General features: G+C 36.2%; 1 protein-coding gene across 4 annotated transcripts in view; it reads right to left on the bottom strand.

Annotated features, from left to right (window-relative positions):
- The window catches only part of LOC108748894, a 144,404-nt gene that overhangs the window by 11,119 nt on the left and 114,285 nt on the right, over nucleotides 1–19,000 (bottom strand). For all 4 annotated transcript variants that reach the window (XM_018487304.1, XM_018487306.1, XM_018487305.1 and 1 more), the window contains one exon: nucleotides 17,203–17,386. In XM_018487304.1, the coding sequence (XP_018342806.1) occupies nucleotides 17,203–17,386 (184 nt within the window). The remainder of the gene's footprint in view (nucleotides 1–17,202; nucleotides 17,387–19,000) is intronic.

Below are 19,000 nucleotides of genomic sequence, written 5' to 3'. Positions count from 1 at the left end.
AAACCGACGCAATCCCGAGGGGCAAAAGTGAGGAACGTTTCCCTCGCGAGAGGGAACACTACAACCGAGAGTGAACGCGGCGCAATTCGGCGCGGCGGTTAGCAAACACCGTGATGCCTTGGACAATAGTGATCGAAATCGCATTATCGTCGTCATTATCGTGGGAAAAGCTCAAGAAAACTGCTGATTTATAATGTATTATGTTTTTCCTCCCTTCTCTGTATAAAATCTGAATAAATTGTGACAGTTAAGAGACTTGGCTTCAACTCATTATCGAATCGACTCATTATGCAATTTATAAAAGATTACACAGTATCGCGACAGAATAGTACTTATTATAAATTGAAAACTTCAATTATTTTTTTTTAATTCAGATAGGAGGCCGCCCGTTTAACGGGTTTAAGTAAAACAAATCGGCTTAATCCGAAATAATGTTTGCTGACGATGCGTCAATAGTAAAGCCAACTGAGAGATAAATCCATTTACTGCAATACGCGCAAGCGTACTGTAATTCGTTTTCGAACGGCTGAGTTCGTACGACAGGGAACACTTTAATCTCGACTCTCCAAGCGGTGCATTCAAAAATGTCAACTGATTTCTGACTGCGTGGACTGCGTTTCAGTTGATTTTTCCATCAGATTGTACTGTCGTTATCCGAAACAAATCTGACTTATTTGACAGACTGAGTAAAGATATAGATTAGAAAAGTACTCCTTTTAAATAATATAGGTTAGTTATTAATTAGTAGCCTTTTATTAACATCTTTTCTCAAAAAAATCTATTTTTTCAAATTTTAACCTTTGCATCTATTAACAAAACTTAGCTAAAGTGAAAGATTATTATTTATTGATTAATTATATATATATATATATATCAGATATTCCAGTAATCTATTCCTCTGTCGATTAGAATTCATTATTAGACGTGAAAAACCTAAAACGAGCAAATTCTTAAAATTTTCGCAGTTATCATCTAAGATAATATCTTAAATAATTCTTATTAAAACAGTATTTGTACGTGTATACGTATAGTTATTATGTGATAAATATTTTATTTTATACATTACTTTATTATTGTACGGAATTTTGGCATTTTAAATAAAATTTACATAACTTATGTAAAATATTTACTAAGATATGTTTTTTTTCTGTGCAAGTCCCGTTTTCGCCACGGAAGCGTGGAAAATTATTCATCCTCGACATTTCATAGAATCACCGTCGGAATGAAAATGTTAGTTTCACTGAAAGCGGAATAAGTTACTAGTTCTATCCACAGCCAAGAACCACATTCTCAACGAATGTGTTTTGCACTACCTTTGACATACGTTACGAATGTCGGTAGAATTTATTCTGTATTTAATGATTTTCTTGGAAAAATGATAAAACAGCGGTATAAGTGGCCGATAAAGTTTTAAAGGTACACTGACCTCTGCAGGATGGAAAATCGATAAAGGGCACAGTCCGTGCTTTCACAACTGCTGTAGCGAAACCGTAATAAAATTGCGTCTACTGTTTTATCCACTTCGTTAATCTTATACTTACCTTTATCCTTATAGTACACACGATTGGATCATTCGTGTCCGACACATTTCTTTTCTTTAAAATATTATATAAAATACAGAAACAATCAAGTAATTAGTTGCAATATTTATGCATTTTTTTAAATATACAACCTACAAGTACTTTCTAAAGGTATTAAAATAAAAATATGTAAAAATTATGGTATAACTTGATGGATTTATAAAAGTGATGAAAATTAATCCAGAACATAAACGACCCATCGTATAATAAAAGACCGGAAAATCATCGTGTACTAAGAGTTAATTGCATCTAATAATTAATGTTATCATCCGACACTAGAATTACAAATGTATAAATAAAAAGAGAGAAACTGTGTATATATATATATATATAATAACAGTTAAGCAGCGAAAATTATATTGCAAAAAAATTATTATATTTAAAAAAAGGTGTATCCTTGATGTTGTTTATAATACAGATATGATTCACATATATAATATTACATAAAATTATTGCGATATTTAAAAATTTGTTTTTATATTAGAAGGAATAAACGCATTTCATAAGTAGTACGTCTCGACGAGAGATCGGACGGTAAGTCATACATTAAAGTCGAGTAGTATAACGAAGGATTAATCAGGCAGTGAAGGATGTCAGAGTCCGACGTTTAAATAGCAACGAAACAGACATTGCAGTAATTTCGTTGAAATTGTGAAGTCACGAGCGACTGTCGTCGTTAAGTTGATCACCTCGGCTTTTAAATCACGAGCTTCGATTCACTGAACCGTGACAATTGGCTAGTCGAGATTCTTATTTACTTCGGCTCCAATTGCATTTACGCAATAGACTTTAACGAGCACTCTCTCCGCTCTTAAAATGTAAATTACGCAAATATATATCCGACAATTAGCTTTCGTTAAGAAATAAGTACTTTGCAGTCCTTTTTATTCTCCAGTAATCAAGAATTACTCGACGCTATCTCGTCTCTCATCTCGTCTCTCCTCCCCCTCTCCCAAACTCCAACGTCTTGACGATCTCGAGTTGCTTGAAAAAAATACAACCGATAAAACTACACTTTCTCGAACGAAGAAATATTCCATCAGAGATTTGACTTTGATCAGTCGACAAAGAAAAAAAAATGCAATTGACCGGACTACGTTAAGATTCACATAATTTTCTTGTAGCTCTTTCATCGAATAAATCAACAGGGTGGATTTTCTTCTTTCTCACGGAAACGATCCGCTGTAGTCTTATACGCAGGTCTTAAAAGAATAACGAGGGTGGCGAAAAGAGCAAAAAAGGGCTGAGAGGAGGGAGAGGTGAAAACTTTTTTCACTTTACTTTTCACAGTCCGGCGTCCTGACTCCTGCTCTTTTCGTTCATAACGACGAAACGTACGCCGCTTGGATTTCAGATCCTCGCGTATTCACCCCTGGATTTCGTGACCGGAAGCTGTCAGGTTTGTATCAAAGTTTCACGTGTGTTTTTGACATACGCCTCTCGCGCTGGTAGGCAGTGCTCGAAAATGGTACGCGTGATGTTTGTCAACGTCGCTGGTTCTCTCGAAACCATTTCTCCATCTTCTTCTTCGGTTGACGTTAGCGGCTTATGTGATACTTCAGATTATCACGAAGATAACAAGATTTGCGGAGGAGATGGCTGGGGATCGAGGGAGCAAGCGGAAAACTTTGAGTACATGCTATTTTTAACGCCTAACGGCTGTCCAAACAACCGTAACGTGATCCGCGGCTTCGACTGCGAAAAGGAATGACGGCTATTTGTCACGATGCTTGCCGATCGTTTTTATCGAAAACGCCAAAATACCATCGCAACTACACACGATAGAAATAGAAGTGATAAATGGGTCTAACAGTCCCTTTTGAATAAAATATAAAATAGCAAAACAACTGTATATTTGATTTAAAAGTAAGAGATTTCAGTACGTGTACACGGGTCATTTGAGAACGCGAACTGAGGTCGCCGAGTTGAATAATTGGGCCTCGGGTTTTATTAAAACATTGCCGCCAGTGGAATCGCACGAAATGTATCTACGTAACCATCGGTGATTTATGCGAGTTATTTCGCGTTGGGACTACGCCCGTTACATCAGGTAGATGCGAGAGTAACGGAAAATGAGAGTACGAGGGAACGGTACATGCGCATACACATACTAGGTGTTACGTAAAAAAAATCTATCACCTTTTTTTACGTGCAGTGGTATAAACCATTGACGTGTCTCTATCTCATATCTCTTTACGATGCCGATGTTTAGATGGACACAAGAAAAGTGGTAGAAGATCGCGTTCTATCATATCAACTTTTTTTTTCCTCAAAATTGCCAATATTCCCTATCATACAATATCATAATGTAAGTTAATTGTCAAGAAATAAACATGGAAAAATTATTTACTTATTATTGTCATTCGTTTCAAGCTGAATAATCTCATTGTTGCCTTCTAATTTCTCGATTAAAATTATTCGCGACGATAATCTCGACGAAATTTCACGTTCCACCCAATACATGCGGCACAAAAGCCTATTTTCCATGTACCATTACTATCGTCGACGTTGTTCGCGCTCGCGCAGGGAGAATGTTATGGATGCGGCGAGCGTGAAATCAAATTTCTAACGATCAGAACGATTCCGGGCGCGGCACCGGTTAGAGGGATGGAGCGCGCAGATCCACCCTCGTCGAACCCTCGAAAATCGGACGACATGACGGCTGAGTCGACGCGGATGCGAATGTGCCCCATCGATCGGTACCCCATTAATCTGACGATCTATGGGATACAAATCGCACGCTGGTGGTGCAAACGAGTACGGATAAGCGAGAAGCTTACCATTTCTGGCTTTCGATGTGACCCGATATGACCCGCGGGTGTGTATTTTTGCGCGATCGCGCGTAAAATTTCGGCTACACGCTAGATTCAACCGGAATAATTTCACTTTTCATTAATGAGGCACAAATTCCGGCGTGCAATAAATTGCTGTAACGTGAAACTTTAATGCGTTTCTCTAATGTGAATTTTAAGTGTTTTAAGTTCACACGAATAAGTATTATTTGCAGAGGCTTGAATGTATTCGGTTCACGAGAACCAAATTAATCTTTTAAATATTGTAATCGATTACAGCGCTTATTGTTAATATAAAAGAATTGCCATAACTCACAAATATAATATATATCTTAACATATCTTGTTTTTAGTTTTCTAATTTGTCTGGTAAAATAGTTAATGTTTACAAATAAATAAAATCATTGAAATGAAAAAACATAAGTGAATTAATAAAAATTCTACACCATCGTAAAATTTACATGATATTTTAAGCTTCGTATAAAAAAAAAAACTATAGCTGAAATCTGATTATATAAAACAAGCGTCATACAATTCCATTTCAAAAGATTAAACAATTCATTTTTTATATTCCACAAACGAGCAATCATAAGAGTGCCTCAGGATCGGTTAAAAAAATTAAATTTTTTTCCTTCTTAAATTGCTAGAACAATACATTGCACTTACTTAATGAAAAGTTTTCTTCGGATCTTTCTTCATTTTTGAAAAATCTCTTTCTGTCTTTCCCAAACAGAGTATTAAACTTTTCATAAATAAAATATACAACTAAAACCGCGCTAAATTTAATTATTGATAAGCGTTGATTCTTATTCCATTAAAATTGTATTATAAAAATTTAATTTCAAATAAATTCAATATTAGCAGGTATAATTACCTCGTCTGTGTTAGGAACATTGGTTTCCCATCTTTGCTTCTTCTATAATCGCAAAAAGTTGCTGTCGCGCAGCTTCTGCGGTGCAGCGCAACGCAGAAGATCCATTAACTAATTTATTTCTGGCGAGAGACGAATTCTACTCAGTAGCGGAACGTGTAATCAGCGGTAAAGTTGAGGGGAAAGAGGTGATTCGCGTTCTCCTTTCTGTCCAGCGCGGAACGTCTTTCTGGCTCCTGCTTCTCTCAGCGGCAGTTTCATCCATTCCTCGAACGGATGAAAGACTACTCCACGCGTCCTCGAGCTCGAACGGCATTGTCGTAATGTGGAAAGTTGGTGAATTGGATCTGAAGTTTTCTGAAAACAAGACTATTCCCTCCCCCGTCCTGGCTGGTCCGTAGACGAAAGACGAATGCAGGAACGAACGGTAAAGCTGGGCCAGTCGATTCGAAACGAGAGAAGGAACAATGATGTGGTCGGAGACTCTTCGAGCTTCGCTAATTGTCGCTCGATTTCATTAAATCGCCATCAAAGACACGAATGTCACAATTTAACGATCTCCATTAAACTTCTGAGATTAGTCATCTTTTAGAATTTAAAATTATCATCAATCATTAATATGTTAAAAGTACTAAATATATTTAACGTAACGTAAAATTCGGATGCTGGCTCATGTAAATTCTTTGAGCGGACAGGAGAAAGCTGAGAAAAAGGCAGACGTGTTAAGCGACGTTTCGTGATCTTAATACGGAATAAGGATTATACGGTTCTTTTCACGTTCTCTGCAGATATTGCTCTCGACGTCGTCGTCGTGAAATTATCCATTGCCACAATGAAACTGTGCGGACGCTTCGCAAATTTATTTCGCTTTATTCCAATGAGTCTTTCTTTTCTGTCAAGATTTTAGGAAAGAAATTTCGAATGGCAGAAACGATGGAAACGTCTCTGGTAGAAATTTCATGCATTTTTCAGCAGATATTAGACAATTATATTAACTCTGTCTAATAGTAACTGAGACAATGAGAAGTATAACTAACTTAGAATCCCAATCTAGATGTAAAGAACACTATACCTACAGTTATTGCACGCAAAAGATGCGCAAAAAATCTGAATATCTGCATATTGCGTATATATATATTTTTTTGAAAAATTACTTTAGCCACTAAATAAAACTTTATCAAATTCTTGTCCCCAATTTCAATGTCGGATTGTTACAAGTAATGAGAACACAGAAACACTAGGCTGGATAAGTGTCTAAGAAAACTGCATACATTTCTACCAGGATTGCGATTAATCCAGCCGCAATTGGATAATATAGTTTTTAGGATTGCACTGAGCGTCATCAGTTACAATAACACGATTATTTAACCATAATAGCCGGCTGCGGGCTCGCACTCGCGCATGCTAATGATTTATTTTAGTATTGAAAGGCCACCTAACTCGTGCATAAACCGTGGGCCAATCACGTATGCCGCGATGCAGATAGATTCGATGGCGCATAATGCGCGGAAATTCGAGCTAATAAATAACGGGAGGCCATTGTCTCGTCCGCGCCAGTCGATCGTAAAATCACACCGACGATAACCGCACGGCCGCATTATTTCCAGAAGCGCACAGATCAATTGGCCGGCGCCTGATAAAAACCGTTCGTTGTCCCCTATGTAGGAACGAAGCTTAGGCGCATCGTCCATTGTTCGCTCAGGGGCAAAATTGCGGTAATTCTCAGCCGTTTTTCTCTCGATACGAGTTATGAACAACCTCGCAAATCCAAGACTAATCCAAAAAGAAAAGAAAATATGAAATATTGATTGAATACAGATTAGCCATAAGTAAAAACCACCTAAAAATTGGTGTAGACATATTATGTTTAAATATTATGATATTTAACAAAAAATAAATTTAAAAAACAGTTTCATTAAAAAAGAATAATATAATTTTTTTTTTAATAATATTTTCAATATTTTCTTTCTTCAGTTTTCCATTATTTCTAGTCTCTCTTTTGAGAGAATAATTTGGAAGAGCATACTTATAGCAAAGACTGTATAAATTTTATAGAGCGCATTTTTTCAAATGTATAATACTTGAAATTAACACTGCATCGCGGGACTTGCTAATTTTTTTGTATTAGCCTCGGCGCGGTTACTTCTCACATTAATGGCTCAGCATTAAGCCCAAAGTATATATCACGGTTATTAATAATGATTATTAATTAAACCGAAGACTTTAAAGCACCACGAATACTGGTTTCATTTACCTTCCTCCTTGAGCGAAATTAAATTTCGCGATGTTCTTATCACGGGGGAAATAGCTCGTTCGAAGTACACATTAAACGCACAAGCTCAGCGTTGTATGCAGCGTTTACCATGCGTGTATCATTTATGCCACGCGTAACGAACGTCGCGCAGCTACCAAACGCTCGTGTTGGATTTATCAGCGAAGCGAGTGTCTAATTTGATAAGTGTACATAGCGCGGGCAAACAATTCACGAAGTGTGCTCGGCATACATTATTGCAACTCGGCGCGGTAAGCAAGCGGCGTTAGAAGCGCGCCTCGAGAGCGAAACGTCGAATTTCGGGGAGGAATTGTACTGTCTGATATTCTAGTCGCGAACGTGATGTACATATGTAATCGTGTTATCTCCGTGGCGTCGTGATACGACGCGTGAGTTATGACAATCTTACGTGCATACGCGGCGTCTTCTCGTGCGAGCAGAGGAAATCGTGACAAACATATGTAGGTTTGATTTTAAAAGCTTGCCTTTACGAGGCAATGATTTTTTTATCAGAAATTTCGACGAATTGTCTTCATTTATAGTTTCAATTGTAATTTAGTTATGAAAAAAATTTAAGTATAATTCTTTGATGCTCAGCGGGATGGATCTGCGATATGTATGCTAGTGGCACGCTTAAAGAAGCATGTGTTGCCAGAGAAAAACTTTAGAATCCAAAAAGTGAGATCGCTTACCGATTCACGCTCACAAACTCAAGAATCATTCCATCTTCATTATTTATCAAATGTTAAAGGACAAATAATGTTCACGAGCGTTACGATCATAAATCGGACCACGATCTAAAAAATAGTGACCGTACTCCACTAAAATCTACTTTTTTACTTGTGTTTTTTGGTTCTAAGGTTTTTTTCGTTCTAAAGGCTATTAAACTGATATTTCATTGCTCTGTTTTCATCACATGAGTATATTGATTGGCTATCAGATAATTTTCCAGAGACAGAACGAAGTTAGAATAATACTTTAAGCGCAAAAATAAGCAAAACATGTGCAATCTTTGATTAATGTTTAAATTTACTTTAAAACAAATGTAAAAAGAGAAACATAGTAAAAGAAATAAATTTTGTTAAACAGTACAAATTTGTCAGCTTTCAATACAAGAAAAGAAAGTATAACTAAGATTTGGACTGTCTTTTCTTTTACTTAACCTTCAGCTGGCAACATGAATTTTAATTCTCCGTCAGCAGTAGAAATCTTCAAGAAACAAAGCAAATTTTTTATTGTTACGGATTATACCAAAATCTGCAAAAATTCTGAAAAAATATAATTGTAAAAATACAATGTTTAACAAATTTTTTACAAGTTTTTACCATCATAAAAGCCGGATTATACTTTACGTATTTTTTACAGATATATTGTAATTTATATATCTACAAAAACTAACAATTAAAATATCGTTGTTGATTTTAAAGTAGGATTGATGTAAAACATATTTCAAATATGTTTTAAGCATGTTTTTTTTAATACTATTTGAAACATGTTCAATAAATTTTTATATTATTTGAAAAATTATTAAAAATATATTTAAGAAGATAATACAATGTTACGTGTGAAAAAAAAAACATTTTCTTTTACCAACCCCGCTTTAGAAACCATAGTGGAGAGTAAATTCTATAGCAGAATGGCACACCAAAGATTTTGCACTATAATAGTGTGCGAGACAAAAAGATTGACCATCCCAGGTTTAAACTTACATAACTATAAGAATTGCGTGCGATGTCCGTTTATCCTTCTTGTAATTTCGCGGCGAAAAAGCATCTCTCTGAAATGGCCGTAGTTTAAATAAATCGCTCTAATACTTTTTCATGACGTGAAACTTGCTTCGCCTAACGCACAGTGTCACTTTGCCTTCGAGACGTCAAGAGATATAAATTCCGGGCCTTGGTTGGAGCGAAGTTCGCTTTTCGCCAAAACCGCTCCTAGCGCGGATTAGGTGATCCTTCCGTAAAAGTAGCGTAATTTATGAAGCTACTTAAACCTTAGCCCTCGAGTATAATATCCTCGCTCGCCAAGCTACGGCTCCCGCAAAAGGAGATGAACTCTTTGAACAGGAATAATCGTTATACGACGTGGCAGCCCGCGGGTACTGTGCACTTTTAAGAGTATACATGAAACAAACTGTACAGACTAAGAGATGAAATCGATATCTGACAAACTTATATTTGCTTGAAAGCTCTTTTTATTATTAAATGTAAATGCTGAGAAATTTTACGTACACACGCAATGGTGCAGTAAAAAAATGTACTTTTTAAAGTTACTATTTCAATGTACAATGTTTATTTATCGTACACACAGAGTATACAGTTTGCCAAATACATCGCGAGTAATTCTTTAAACTCTAATTTTAGTGTGTGTAAATCGTTTTGCAAGCTCACGCACGTCCATATGCGTTTTTTAACAAATGTTCACAGCGATAGGTGAATAGACCAAAAGAGAGTACATTTTAACAAATGAAAGTTTCGTAATGTTTCCCGCGTGAAAGTTTGGCGAGAAAATTAAAACGCTTCAACATTGTTTTCTGAAAGTTTTGAAGAAAATTTATCTTCGTGGCGCGTTATATTGTATAACTATGCTAAAACTTAAACTATATGTAATACATGAGATAACAGCGAAGGATCCCGTTTTACGCCGGCTAGAGTTTATCACCAATCAAACATCCTCGCGCTTATGATCTTCGTGATGTTAGACATAAATACAAGATATTCCAAAATTGGTAAATATTTTAAAGACATTCTTTGTAACAATTTAAGACGAAAAGTCTAATATGAAAATGCCGAAGTTATGATAGTTTATAAATAGGAAGAACGCTTTGTTTAAAAATTACGAATGACAGAGCTAGAATTTCAAAAACGATAAAACGATCAGTGTTGAAGGTGTTGAATTTTGTTATTGAGCGCGCAAAATTCTAGTTCTGTCATTCGTAATTTTTGAACTCTTCCTATTTTGAAAATATCTTAGCCTCGACACTTTATTAATTAGATCTTTCGTCTTAAAAAGTTATATAATAAAAAAATCTGTCTTCAAAATATTTGTCGTCAGTTTTGGGACACTCTGTATAATACACACAAATATAACAATACGATAAACCACAATTAAAACACGTTTGCACTTTCCGTTTGTTAAATTCACAATTTATTATATATCTTTCTATGTATTTTATATAGAATATAATAAACATTATACATATAAAAGATGCGTACTGGTCCAATAAAAAAGCTTTTATATTTATTTAAATTTTAACCTTGGAGTAATTAAAAATGTACTACTCATTACTAACGCTTAATTAAAATGTTAGTTTTAATCAACGGATAACAGACTGCAGAAATTTATCTCATCTTCCTTCTCTCTATATTTCCTGGCAGGAAATATTTTTCCTTCCTCCTTTCTTTTTCCTTAATCCTTCGATCGCTGTCACGCAACAAGCTGCTAACCGAACTGTTAATCTATGTCATTAAATATCGATGTAATTTCTCATTTTATGAAAGACGTGTACGATTCGACGGGAGACATCTACAGCGGAACACCAAATTAGAACGAAAGGGTATTAATCTGGAAATGGTGGTGGCAAACGCAAAAAAAAAAAAAAGAAAAAAGAACGAGAGATGCGGGAACGGAGTAGAGCGAGAAGAAGTCGAGGAGAGTGATCGAAGGCGTGAAGAGAGGGGGGGGTTGTGTGAAAGAAGCAGCCCCAAGCGATTTTCATACAAATTCCCGAGCCGACGGTAATCATAGCGAAATTAAGGTCATCCATCACCCACGGTACTCATTCTATTCCGCTACCCCCACTTAATAGTATTCCGCTGAGCGACGTAATTTTGTCGCTCACACCCTCCGCCCGGACCGCATGTACACGGGCCGACAAGACGGAAGAGTGAAGTGTAAGGATGAGAGAACGGAAGAGTGGTTGCACGATGAGAAAGGGTGTGGAAGCGCTTTTCTCGGCGCTTTCCAGACTGACGAACGAAATCCACGCTCTCGCTCCCCAGGCTGCGTCGTGTCGCATGCACATCCGTCAACAAGCCGGCTGGAATATTCGCGGGATACCTCATGGGTAATGCGAGAGTTCTCTTCTCGCGCGATACTCGCGATGAATTAATTACGGACGGTGTGTACGCCACTGCTACGGCGAAGGTAAGTTTTCAGCATTCTGCAGGTTAATGTCTCTCACGAGAGAGAGACAGAGAGACAGAGACAGAGAGAGAGAGAGAGAGGGGGGGGGGGGCGAGTGCGAATAACGAGTTACTTTACGCAGGATAATTTATGCGTTATTCATGGGATATTTTACAATTAACTTCACATATTTTTCATTGTCCATCAGATTGGCGGGAATAGGATTTTCGAACATAAGTTCTTCATATATTGGATCCTTTATTTGATGGCTTATTATTTTATGGGTCGCCTACGTGTGGCTTCCATGTTCCATGAATTGAATAAATTTATTCACGTCTATCTAAATTAATTCCTTCATCCCCCTATTTGATCATTCAATCATTCAATTTCACAAATTAATATTCGATTCATTCGGCTTCTCTTGAATAGCATTATTTCCTTTACAGACAAACCCCATTCATTATTGCGATTTAATTAACTTTATGGATGGAGTGGATATATATATATATATATATTTAGTGCATTTGTATTATTGAAATGAGAGAATTATAAAGACGACATAAGCTTTCAGCGAACGAATTGCTGGAACATTGATAGCATATTCCATATTTAATTTGCGCGATCTCAAATAACGTAAATGTCAATGTATTGTCCATATATCGGTTGTATTGTGCGAACTAATTTTCGAGAATACGCACAGTCGAAAGTTTACGAGTGAGAAAGTTTGAAATTTGTACAATGTTCAATAAAGCTCGTAAATTAATTCTACACGGTTAATTTGAGTGCATCCAGAGCGATATCTCTGCGGATTTAGTGCACTGCGCGTCGTTTTCGCGCAAATCAATTCTTGGACTAGAGAGAATTATGCTTTTGATATTAAATTCTAATTTGATGTAGCTTTGTCTATTTATTATTATAACGCTTCAATCAAAAGAAAAAAAATCACGTCGATATTTGTTACACAGAAAGAATTCGATTTTGCTAAAAAATATAAAAATTTATATGTATAAAACTTTTAGGTAGATACACACAGATCCGAAAATATAATTCTGTTCTATCAAAATAATTATAATTATATAGGAAACTCAAGCATAATGAGTAACACTATAAAAAGTTTGATGTTTTGGCAACCAGTTGAACGTCCTACATAATTATTTTAATATTTCAATAAAATTATTTTCAGATCTGTATATCTAACAAAATTTTTTAAATTACATTAGCAAAATCGTTCTTTTTATTTACATGAATTATTTATCTACATATTAAATAAAATATAACTTTTTATTATGACAAACGTCAAAATGTGTTAAGTACCGTACTTTATTAATAAATTTATTAACATTTCTTTGCTGTGAGAGTATATTATAATAATAGTTTCGTTAGCAAGTCAGCACTGTAGAATTACACAATTGTTACAATGTACAACTTTGTGGAGAAGAGATCTTATTCGATTACGACGTTGCTTTCGATTTTCGAGAGTGTTTCTGACTATAGGAATCACTTAATACGACTTCGGATCTGAAATCACACAGTGCGGGTCATTCGAGAGACGTTCACGGAATGAAGTGCATGTCCAGCCGAAGGACCTGACCCAATTGCGTCTCATCGAGAACGTACACGTACATCGCGACAACCGTAGCTCGGCATTCGGGATTAGGAGCACCTACATCTTCCGGTTTTCGGACTGGAACACGAGACACCCGAGTGGCCCGCGCTTTGTTCCATTTCTCGAAATTCACGTTCTATTATCAAGCTTCTATGAGTGCTCGAGAAGGACCCCGGAAGGTCCGACTGTATGGGACAGCAGTAAGATAGACGATTTGCGTACGTGAGACAGCAATTGTTGAGAAGAGAAAGGGACAATATAAATGCAACTTGTGCAAAGCATAAATATCTGTGAAATGCAATAACTGCTGCACTCTCTCTCTCTCTCTCTGAGACATTTAATTTAATAGAAAAATCTAATTTAGATTAATTCATAAAAAAGAATATAAATCTATTACTTTCCTAAAAGAAACTACAATAAATTTTTCAGTGCTTTCTAAAAGTAAATCAGTGTATTATTACTGAAAAACATTCGTTGATAATTATATTATTTATAAGTGTAACACTGATTCACTTTTAAACAGTGTGTATACAGGATTTTTCCGAGGTTTTAATCGGCGAATTGCGCAATATGTTCTACAGATAAAAGTAAGAAGAATGTCATATAAACATAGGTCCACAGAAGCTTTAAAAATTATAATAAAAAATAAAATCTGTCTTAAATAAAAGAAATCCGTTTTTATAATTAACGATATAATAAAGTTGATTAATCCTTTGACAATTTTTGGCAATCTGGATTTTTTTTGGCATAAAAGAAATTTCACTCTTATATTTCAATTTTTATTATAACCAAAAATTTAATATTCGAATTAAAAATTACATATGGTAGAGATGTTGAAAAGTTTTCACATTTTTTGAAAGTTTCGAACAATCCAAAAAATGTGGTTAAAAAATTCAGATTATAGACGGAGGGAGTAAAAATATGATTACAGACGGAAAGTTTAACGTTTGTCGAATTAATTCATCCTCTTCCCCTGATTATCAGTTTTATGAAGCACATACATGTGATACAGGAGATTAATTATTGCTTTCATTAAGAATTCTACTAATGAAACAACGTTCATAAGAAGAAATATTTTTAATTCCCCTAATAATACAAGTAATTGTCCGGTGTAATTTCTTGGGCTCCGAGATCGCCAGATGTTATCACTAGATGTTATCACTAGATTATATATTTTTTTATTATAACTTTTTAATAAAGCTTCTAAACATCTATATTTACTGTATATAATATTTTTCCCTATAAAATGTGCTGGCGCAGTTTAGCCGTTAAAACTTTTTATAATAATATAATTTTTCATAATCAGTAATCAACTATTTGTTTTTTGAAGGATGTGATAAACGTGATACGGAACAACACAAGGAACCTGCATAGTGCATCCTACATAGTGCAACTCGGAAAGTTACATTAATTATAACTTAACGAGCATGAACTACACACGTATTACACGACCGCGCATGTAACATGTGTCGTTTGTCATATTTCCACCAACTCCGTCCTGCTACGGTCCGGTGTGGTATTAATTCAGCGTCATGCGTTGCGTAAACTATGAAAACCGGCTATTTCAATCTCATTCGTAAATGTTAAATTCTCGCGAAAGAGTGTACACAAATTAGCAAACAAAATTTCACGACAAAATACTCATTTAAATATGTTATCACTCTAATTACCTACTAAAAATCTAGAGTATACATTTTTAATTACAGATTTAACATGCAAACATATTATTCTCGTCCATCGTCGATATCGATCTGCCATAGTTTTACTTTCAATAACACGAAAACAATTCAACACAGTATGAAATTTAAAGCTCATCTGCCAGACGATTGTTTGAATATCTTCAGTTCAACTGTTCTTCAGCGATATTTCTCGCCTCGACTTTTAAGGAGCGTCGCAAATGGCCCGCAAAATTTCCCGAGGATTCCGCTGAGAAGTAATACTAAAATTTCGCAGGATTTTCTACGATAAAGCCGATCAAGCACCAATATTTTTCCCTGTAGAAGGATTTGCGCGGTACGATTCGTGTGGGCGGCGCTGTTTCTTCCGGTCGTTGCAGTTTCTCAGAGCGCAGTGCGGAAAACGAAAGAAACGTGAACGATCTGAGCCGTGCAGGCAAGAGTAACGGTATTTTTCGCTCTCAGCTTACCAGCCGTTTCCTCGCTAACAAGTGGACTTAAAGTGTGGGCTCCTACATTTTTTATATGCGTTTAACGCAGCGCTTTTAGCTTCTAACGGATGGTGGTCATTTAGAACACTCTTATTGTTTGAAAGTGTAATATGAGAATTATGCAGATTTATATTTTACACATTACAAGTAATGTAGGAGTTTAATCGCGCTCCAGACTTCTCTAAAAATGCAAAAGGACCGACAATATTTTTTTAAGGCTTTAATTTTTACGAGAAAATTAATCTTAAACGTTTTCTTAATTTATAAGATGTACGTACATTTTTGCCAAGAATAAAACGCGGAATTATTAAAAAACTTTCTTACTTCTGCGAGTAAAATTATTATTAGATAATTCAATCTATGTTGTCGAATACATATACGTGAGTACTAATAGTAATTGATTTACAAACTTATTTTTGCACAAGTTATTTTTAGATACGGCGACAGGACTGGCGTTGAAAATTTAGCGGAAATGTATTTTCTCTCAAGAAAGATAGCAATAAGGGAAGTATATACGGACGTATATTTTTCGTTCGTGCCACCACCACTCGTACATAGTAAGCACACACATCCACTTCGTTGATATGTACGGTCGCGCGAGTTTTGCGTATTCCGGAACGGGAACAAAAGCTACTAGAATAAGCTTGTATGATGCTCGGCGCGTCGTAAGCCAGCTCCGACTTGGCCGCTGTGGCACACTGGAGCCCGAGAACGAGAGGGTTGGGGTTGAAGAGCCTTGTCGAAAAATTGTAAGAACTTTTCCAGAGCTTGTCGAAGGCCTTTCCCGCCCGCCACGAAGTTTGTCCGTGAACGTGGTCGGAGTGGACGAGCTCGTGTATGGCGGGGTTTTAGGGATGCCAGAGGGCTTTCTGAAAACAGTAATTTTTCTCCCCAACCCTCCAAGTTCTCGTAGTTCCGTCGGCATTACTCGTGACTTCTCAGCTCCTCCTTCTACCCATAGTCGAGAGGGACTTGAGAACCCAGTCCTATCGTCTCGTAAGAGCGGAAGTATGATAAATTGAAACGACCATCGACGAGAGCGATTTTCAATCATATCGGTCCGCGCTGTCCGCTCTTACACAAACTACTTACACAAACGAGAAAAATAAAGACGAAGGTTTCACGAATGGTCGTTATTTTGCAATTGAAAAATTGTAAATTATTGATAAATGTGTTAAAAATATTTTAAGAGTTTTTGCATTTTTGTTTTCAATATATATATAGGCGATCTGTTGTTATAAGAAAAAAGACTCTGTCGAAGAGTGCTTTTTAAACAACATAAAATATCCAATAAATCTTAAGTTGTGTCCTTAGCTCTCCGAAGCTTCACTACAGGAACAAAACATTAGTTAATACTAAATCCGGCTCGATAATTGCTTATAACTTTCATAAAAATGGATATAATATAAAGTTTCTTTTCAATGGAAATGCCTCAAGTGACATAACAATACCAAGCAAATGTACGTTTATATTAATAAAACTTTAAGTTAAAAACAGTGGCAAGTAAAGTATTGAAAAAGCATTGGAAATAATCAAGTGTATCATACTGAAAAGCCACTTAAGAATTTAAGTGTTCACACACACATATGTTTTATTATGTATTCAAAATTACTTGGGCTCTACCGTGAGGTGAGTGCAAGTTTAAAGACGCATGTGACTGTCAGGCTATACAGGCGAGAATACTTTGCCATAAAGTTTACGGTCGCGGCTATAAAGGAGCCCAGGGGTGCAAAAGGCCGTTAAGCGATACGAGCGGACGGAAAGAAAGGCGTCACCAAAAAGCTACTTACGCGGTGCCGTTGTGTCGACCGATGGACACCAGTCGATATATCTGTAGCTCGACCCGCTGTCCAGTATCCGGCACGAATCTGTATGTACACCTCGAGGGCCCTTGAAGATACGGCGACTTTATTTGCCCGAAGCCACGATCCGATTTGCTGAACAGCTGCCTGCTGTCCAACGTTATGTTGCACACTGAAACGGAACAAAATGACGTATAAAAATACGAACTATCGAATAGTGATACGGTCGCATTTTATTTGGATTAACACTGTGTAATCTTATCGATAAACATTCTCTACTGTATTCTTCCGTATAACTTACAAAAAATACAAAAATATTAAAAATATAATTATATTTCAGTCGTATTTTGATTTTAGAATATCGAATTTTTATAGTTTTACACATGAAATCGTCATGATGAAGGAAGATGGTAACAGAAAGTTGGCGCAGAGAAAAATGGAGTGCGGCTAATAACGATTTTTCTTACTCGTACAGTTTCATTGGCGCGACTCCGTGCAACCGTGTTGTTTGGGCGACGACAAGTCGCGACAGCTTGACGCAATATTATGAGGCAATCTGCCATAGTGTGTAATTTGATTCTTAATTGCTTCCTGTAGGATGTTGTACAGGATGTTTCGTGATTGTGATGTGAATACCGTCTTGTAGCATATTTTTTTTTGACATGAGACTATTAGTATTATTCTTTTATGATTCTCTTATATAAAGTGAGTACAAATTTATATTAAAAAAACATAAATCTTAACGAAATTTTAGATTTACTACAAAAATGTAAATCTTAATAAAAATTTTAGATCTACTAGATGTTCTTTTATCGTAATCTTAGTTCTTTATGATAAAAAAAAAATCCAAGTTTCATTATGTACTATTATTTACAAATGCTCAGCTATTGAAAGTAATCAATTTTTATATTTGCTACAAAATTTTTAAGATAAATAAGTGAAGAGAGCCATATTTGGCTTAAGGCGGATTTTTACAATTTCTAATTGAAGCGAACTACGCTGATTATTTGTCGATCATGAAATACAGTTCTAAACTGAAAGTATATATCAGAAAATAAATTGACAAGTAATTTAATATTATTGATGCTAACGAGCATCGTTAAAGATTTTTATTTTAAACAAAATTCTATAAGCTTGCGCAAAAAAAAATTTGTAAACCCTTTTAACTATAACTAAATACACTTACGGGGTTATAGAATATCCTGCGATGTTGAAAGAAATCCGAGAAGAGAAGAATTTGATGGATGGAACGCGAAGGCAATATCGCTCCTCGTAATTAGCGCAAAGAAAGGTTAGATGGATGGAGGATAAGAACTTCGTCAAGAATGATTAGTTATAAGAAAGAAAGATCGAACGGCACGCAGAAGTAATTTCTCCGATACCGATTTATTCCATCGTGCAAAGCGAGCCGCGAACGTTTGACCGGAATCACGCTTTTCTTTACCTATCTCGGTGTCTTTTGAGCATTGCCAAGGGCTCATCCTCTTATACGTTCCTGTTCTCTTTTGCTTCTTCGTTCGTTCTTTGAATCACATTTCCCCGTGCCGTCCTACGGCCGCTCTCCAAAAAAGGACTCGCTCGCCGCGACGCGACGGGACGCGACGCGACGCGACGCGACGCTTTAATTTCCACTTGTTCGCGCGACACGAGCGGCTGCAAACGAGAAGCAGCACGAGGCAAGTGGCTTAATGGCGTGAATCTTGTTTTTAGCGATGGCAAAGACTCAAAGAGATCATCTATGTCTTTTTGACACGACGTAATTATATTTTCTGGTAGAGGAACCGAG

The sequence above is a fragment of the Trachymyrmex septentrionalis genome, unplaced genomic scaffold (assembly GCF_001594115.1).
Source record: "Trachymyrmex septentrionalis isolate Tsep2-gDNA-1 unplaced genomic scaffold, Tsep1.0 scaffold25, whole genome shotgun sequence".
Taxonomy (NCBI): domain Eukaryota; kingdom Metazoa; phylum Arthropoda; class Insecta; order Hymenoptera; family Formicidae; genus Trachymyrmex; species Trachymyrmex septentrionalis.
This window is presented reverse-complemented; position numbering and strand designations above follow the sequence as displayed.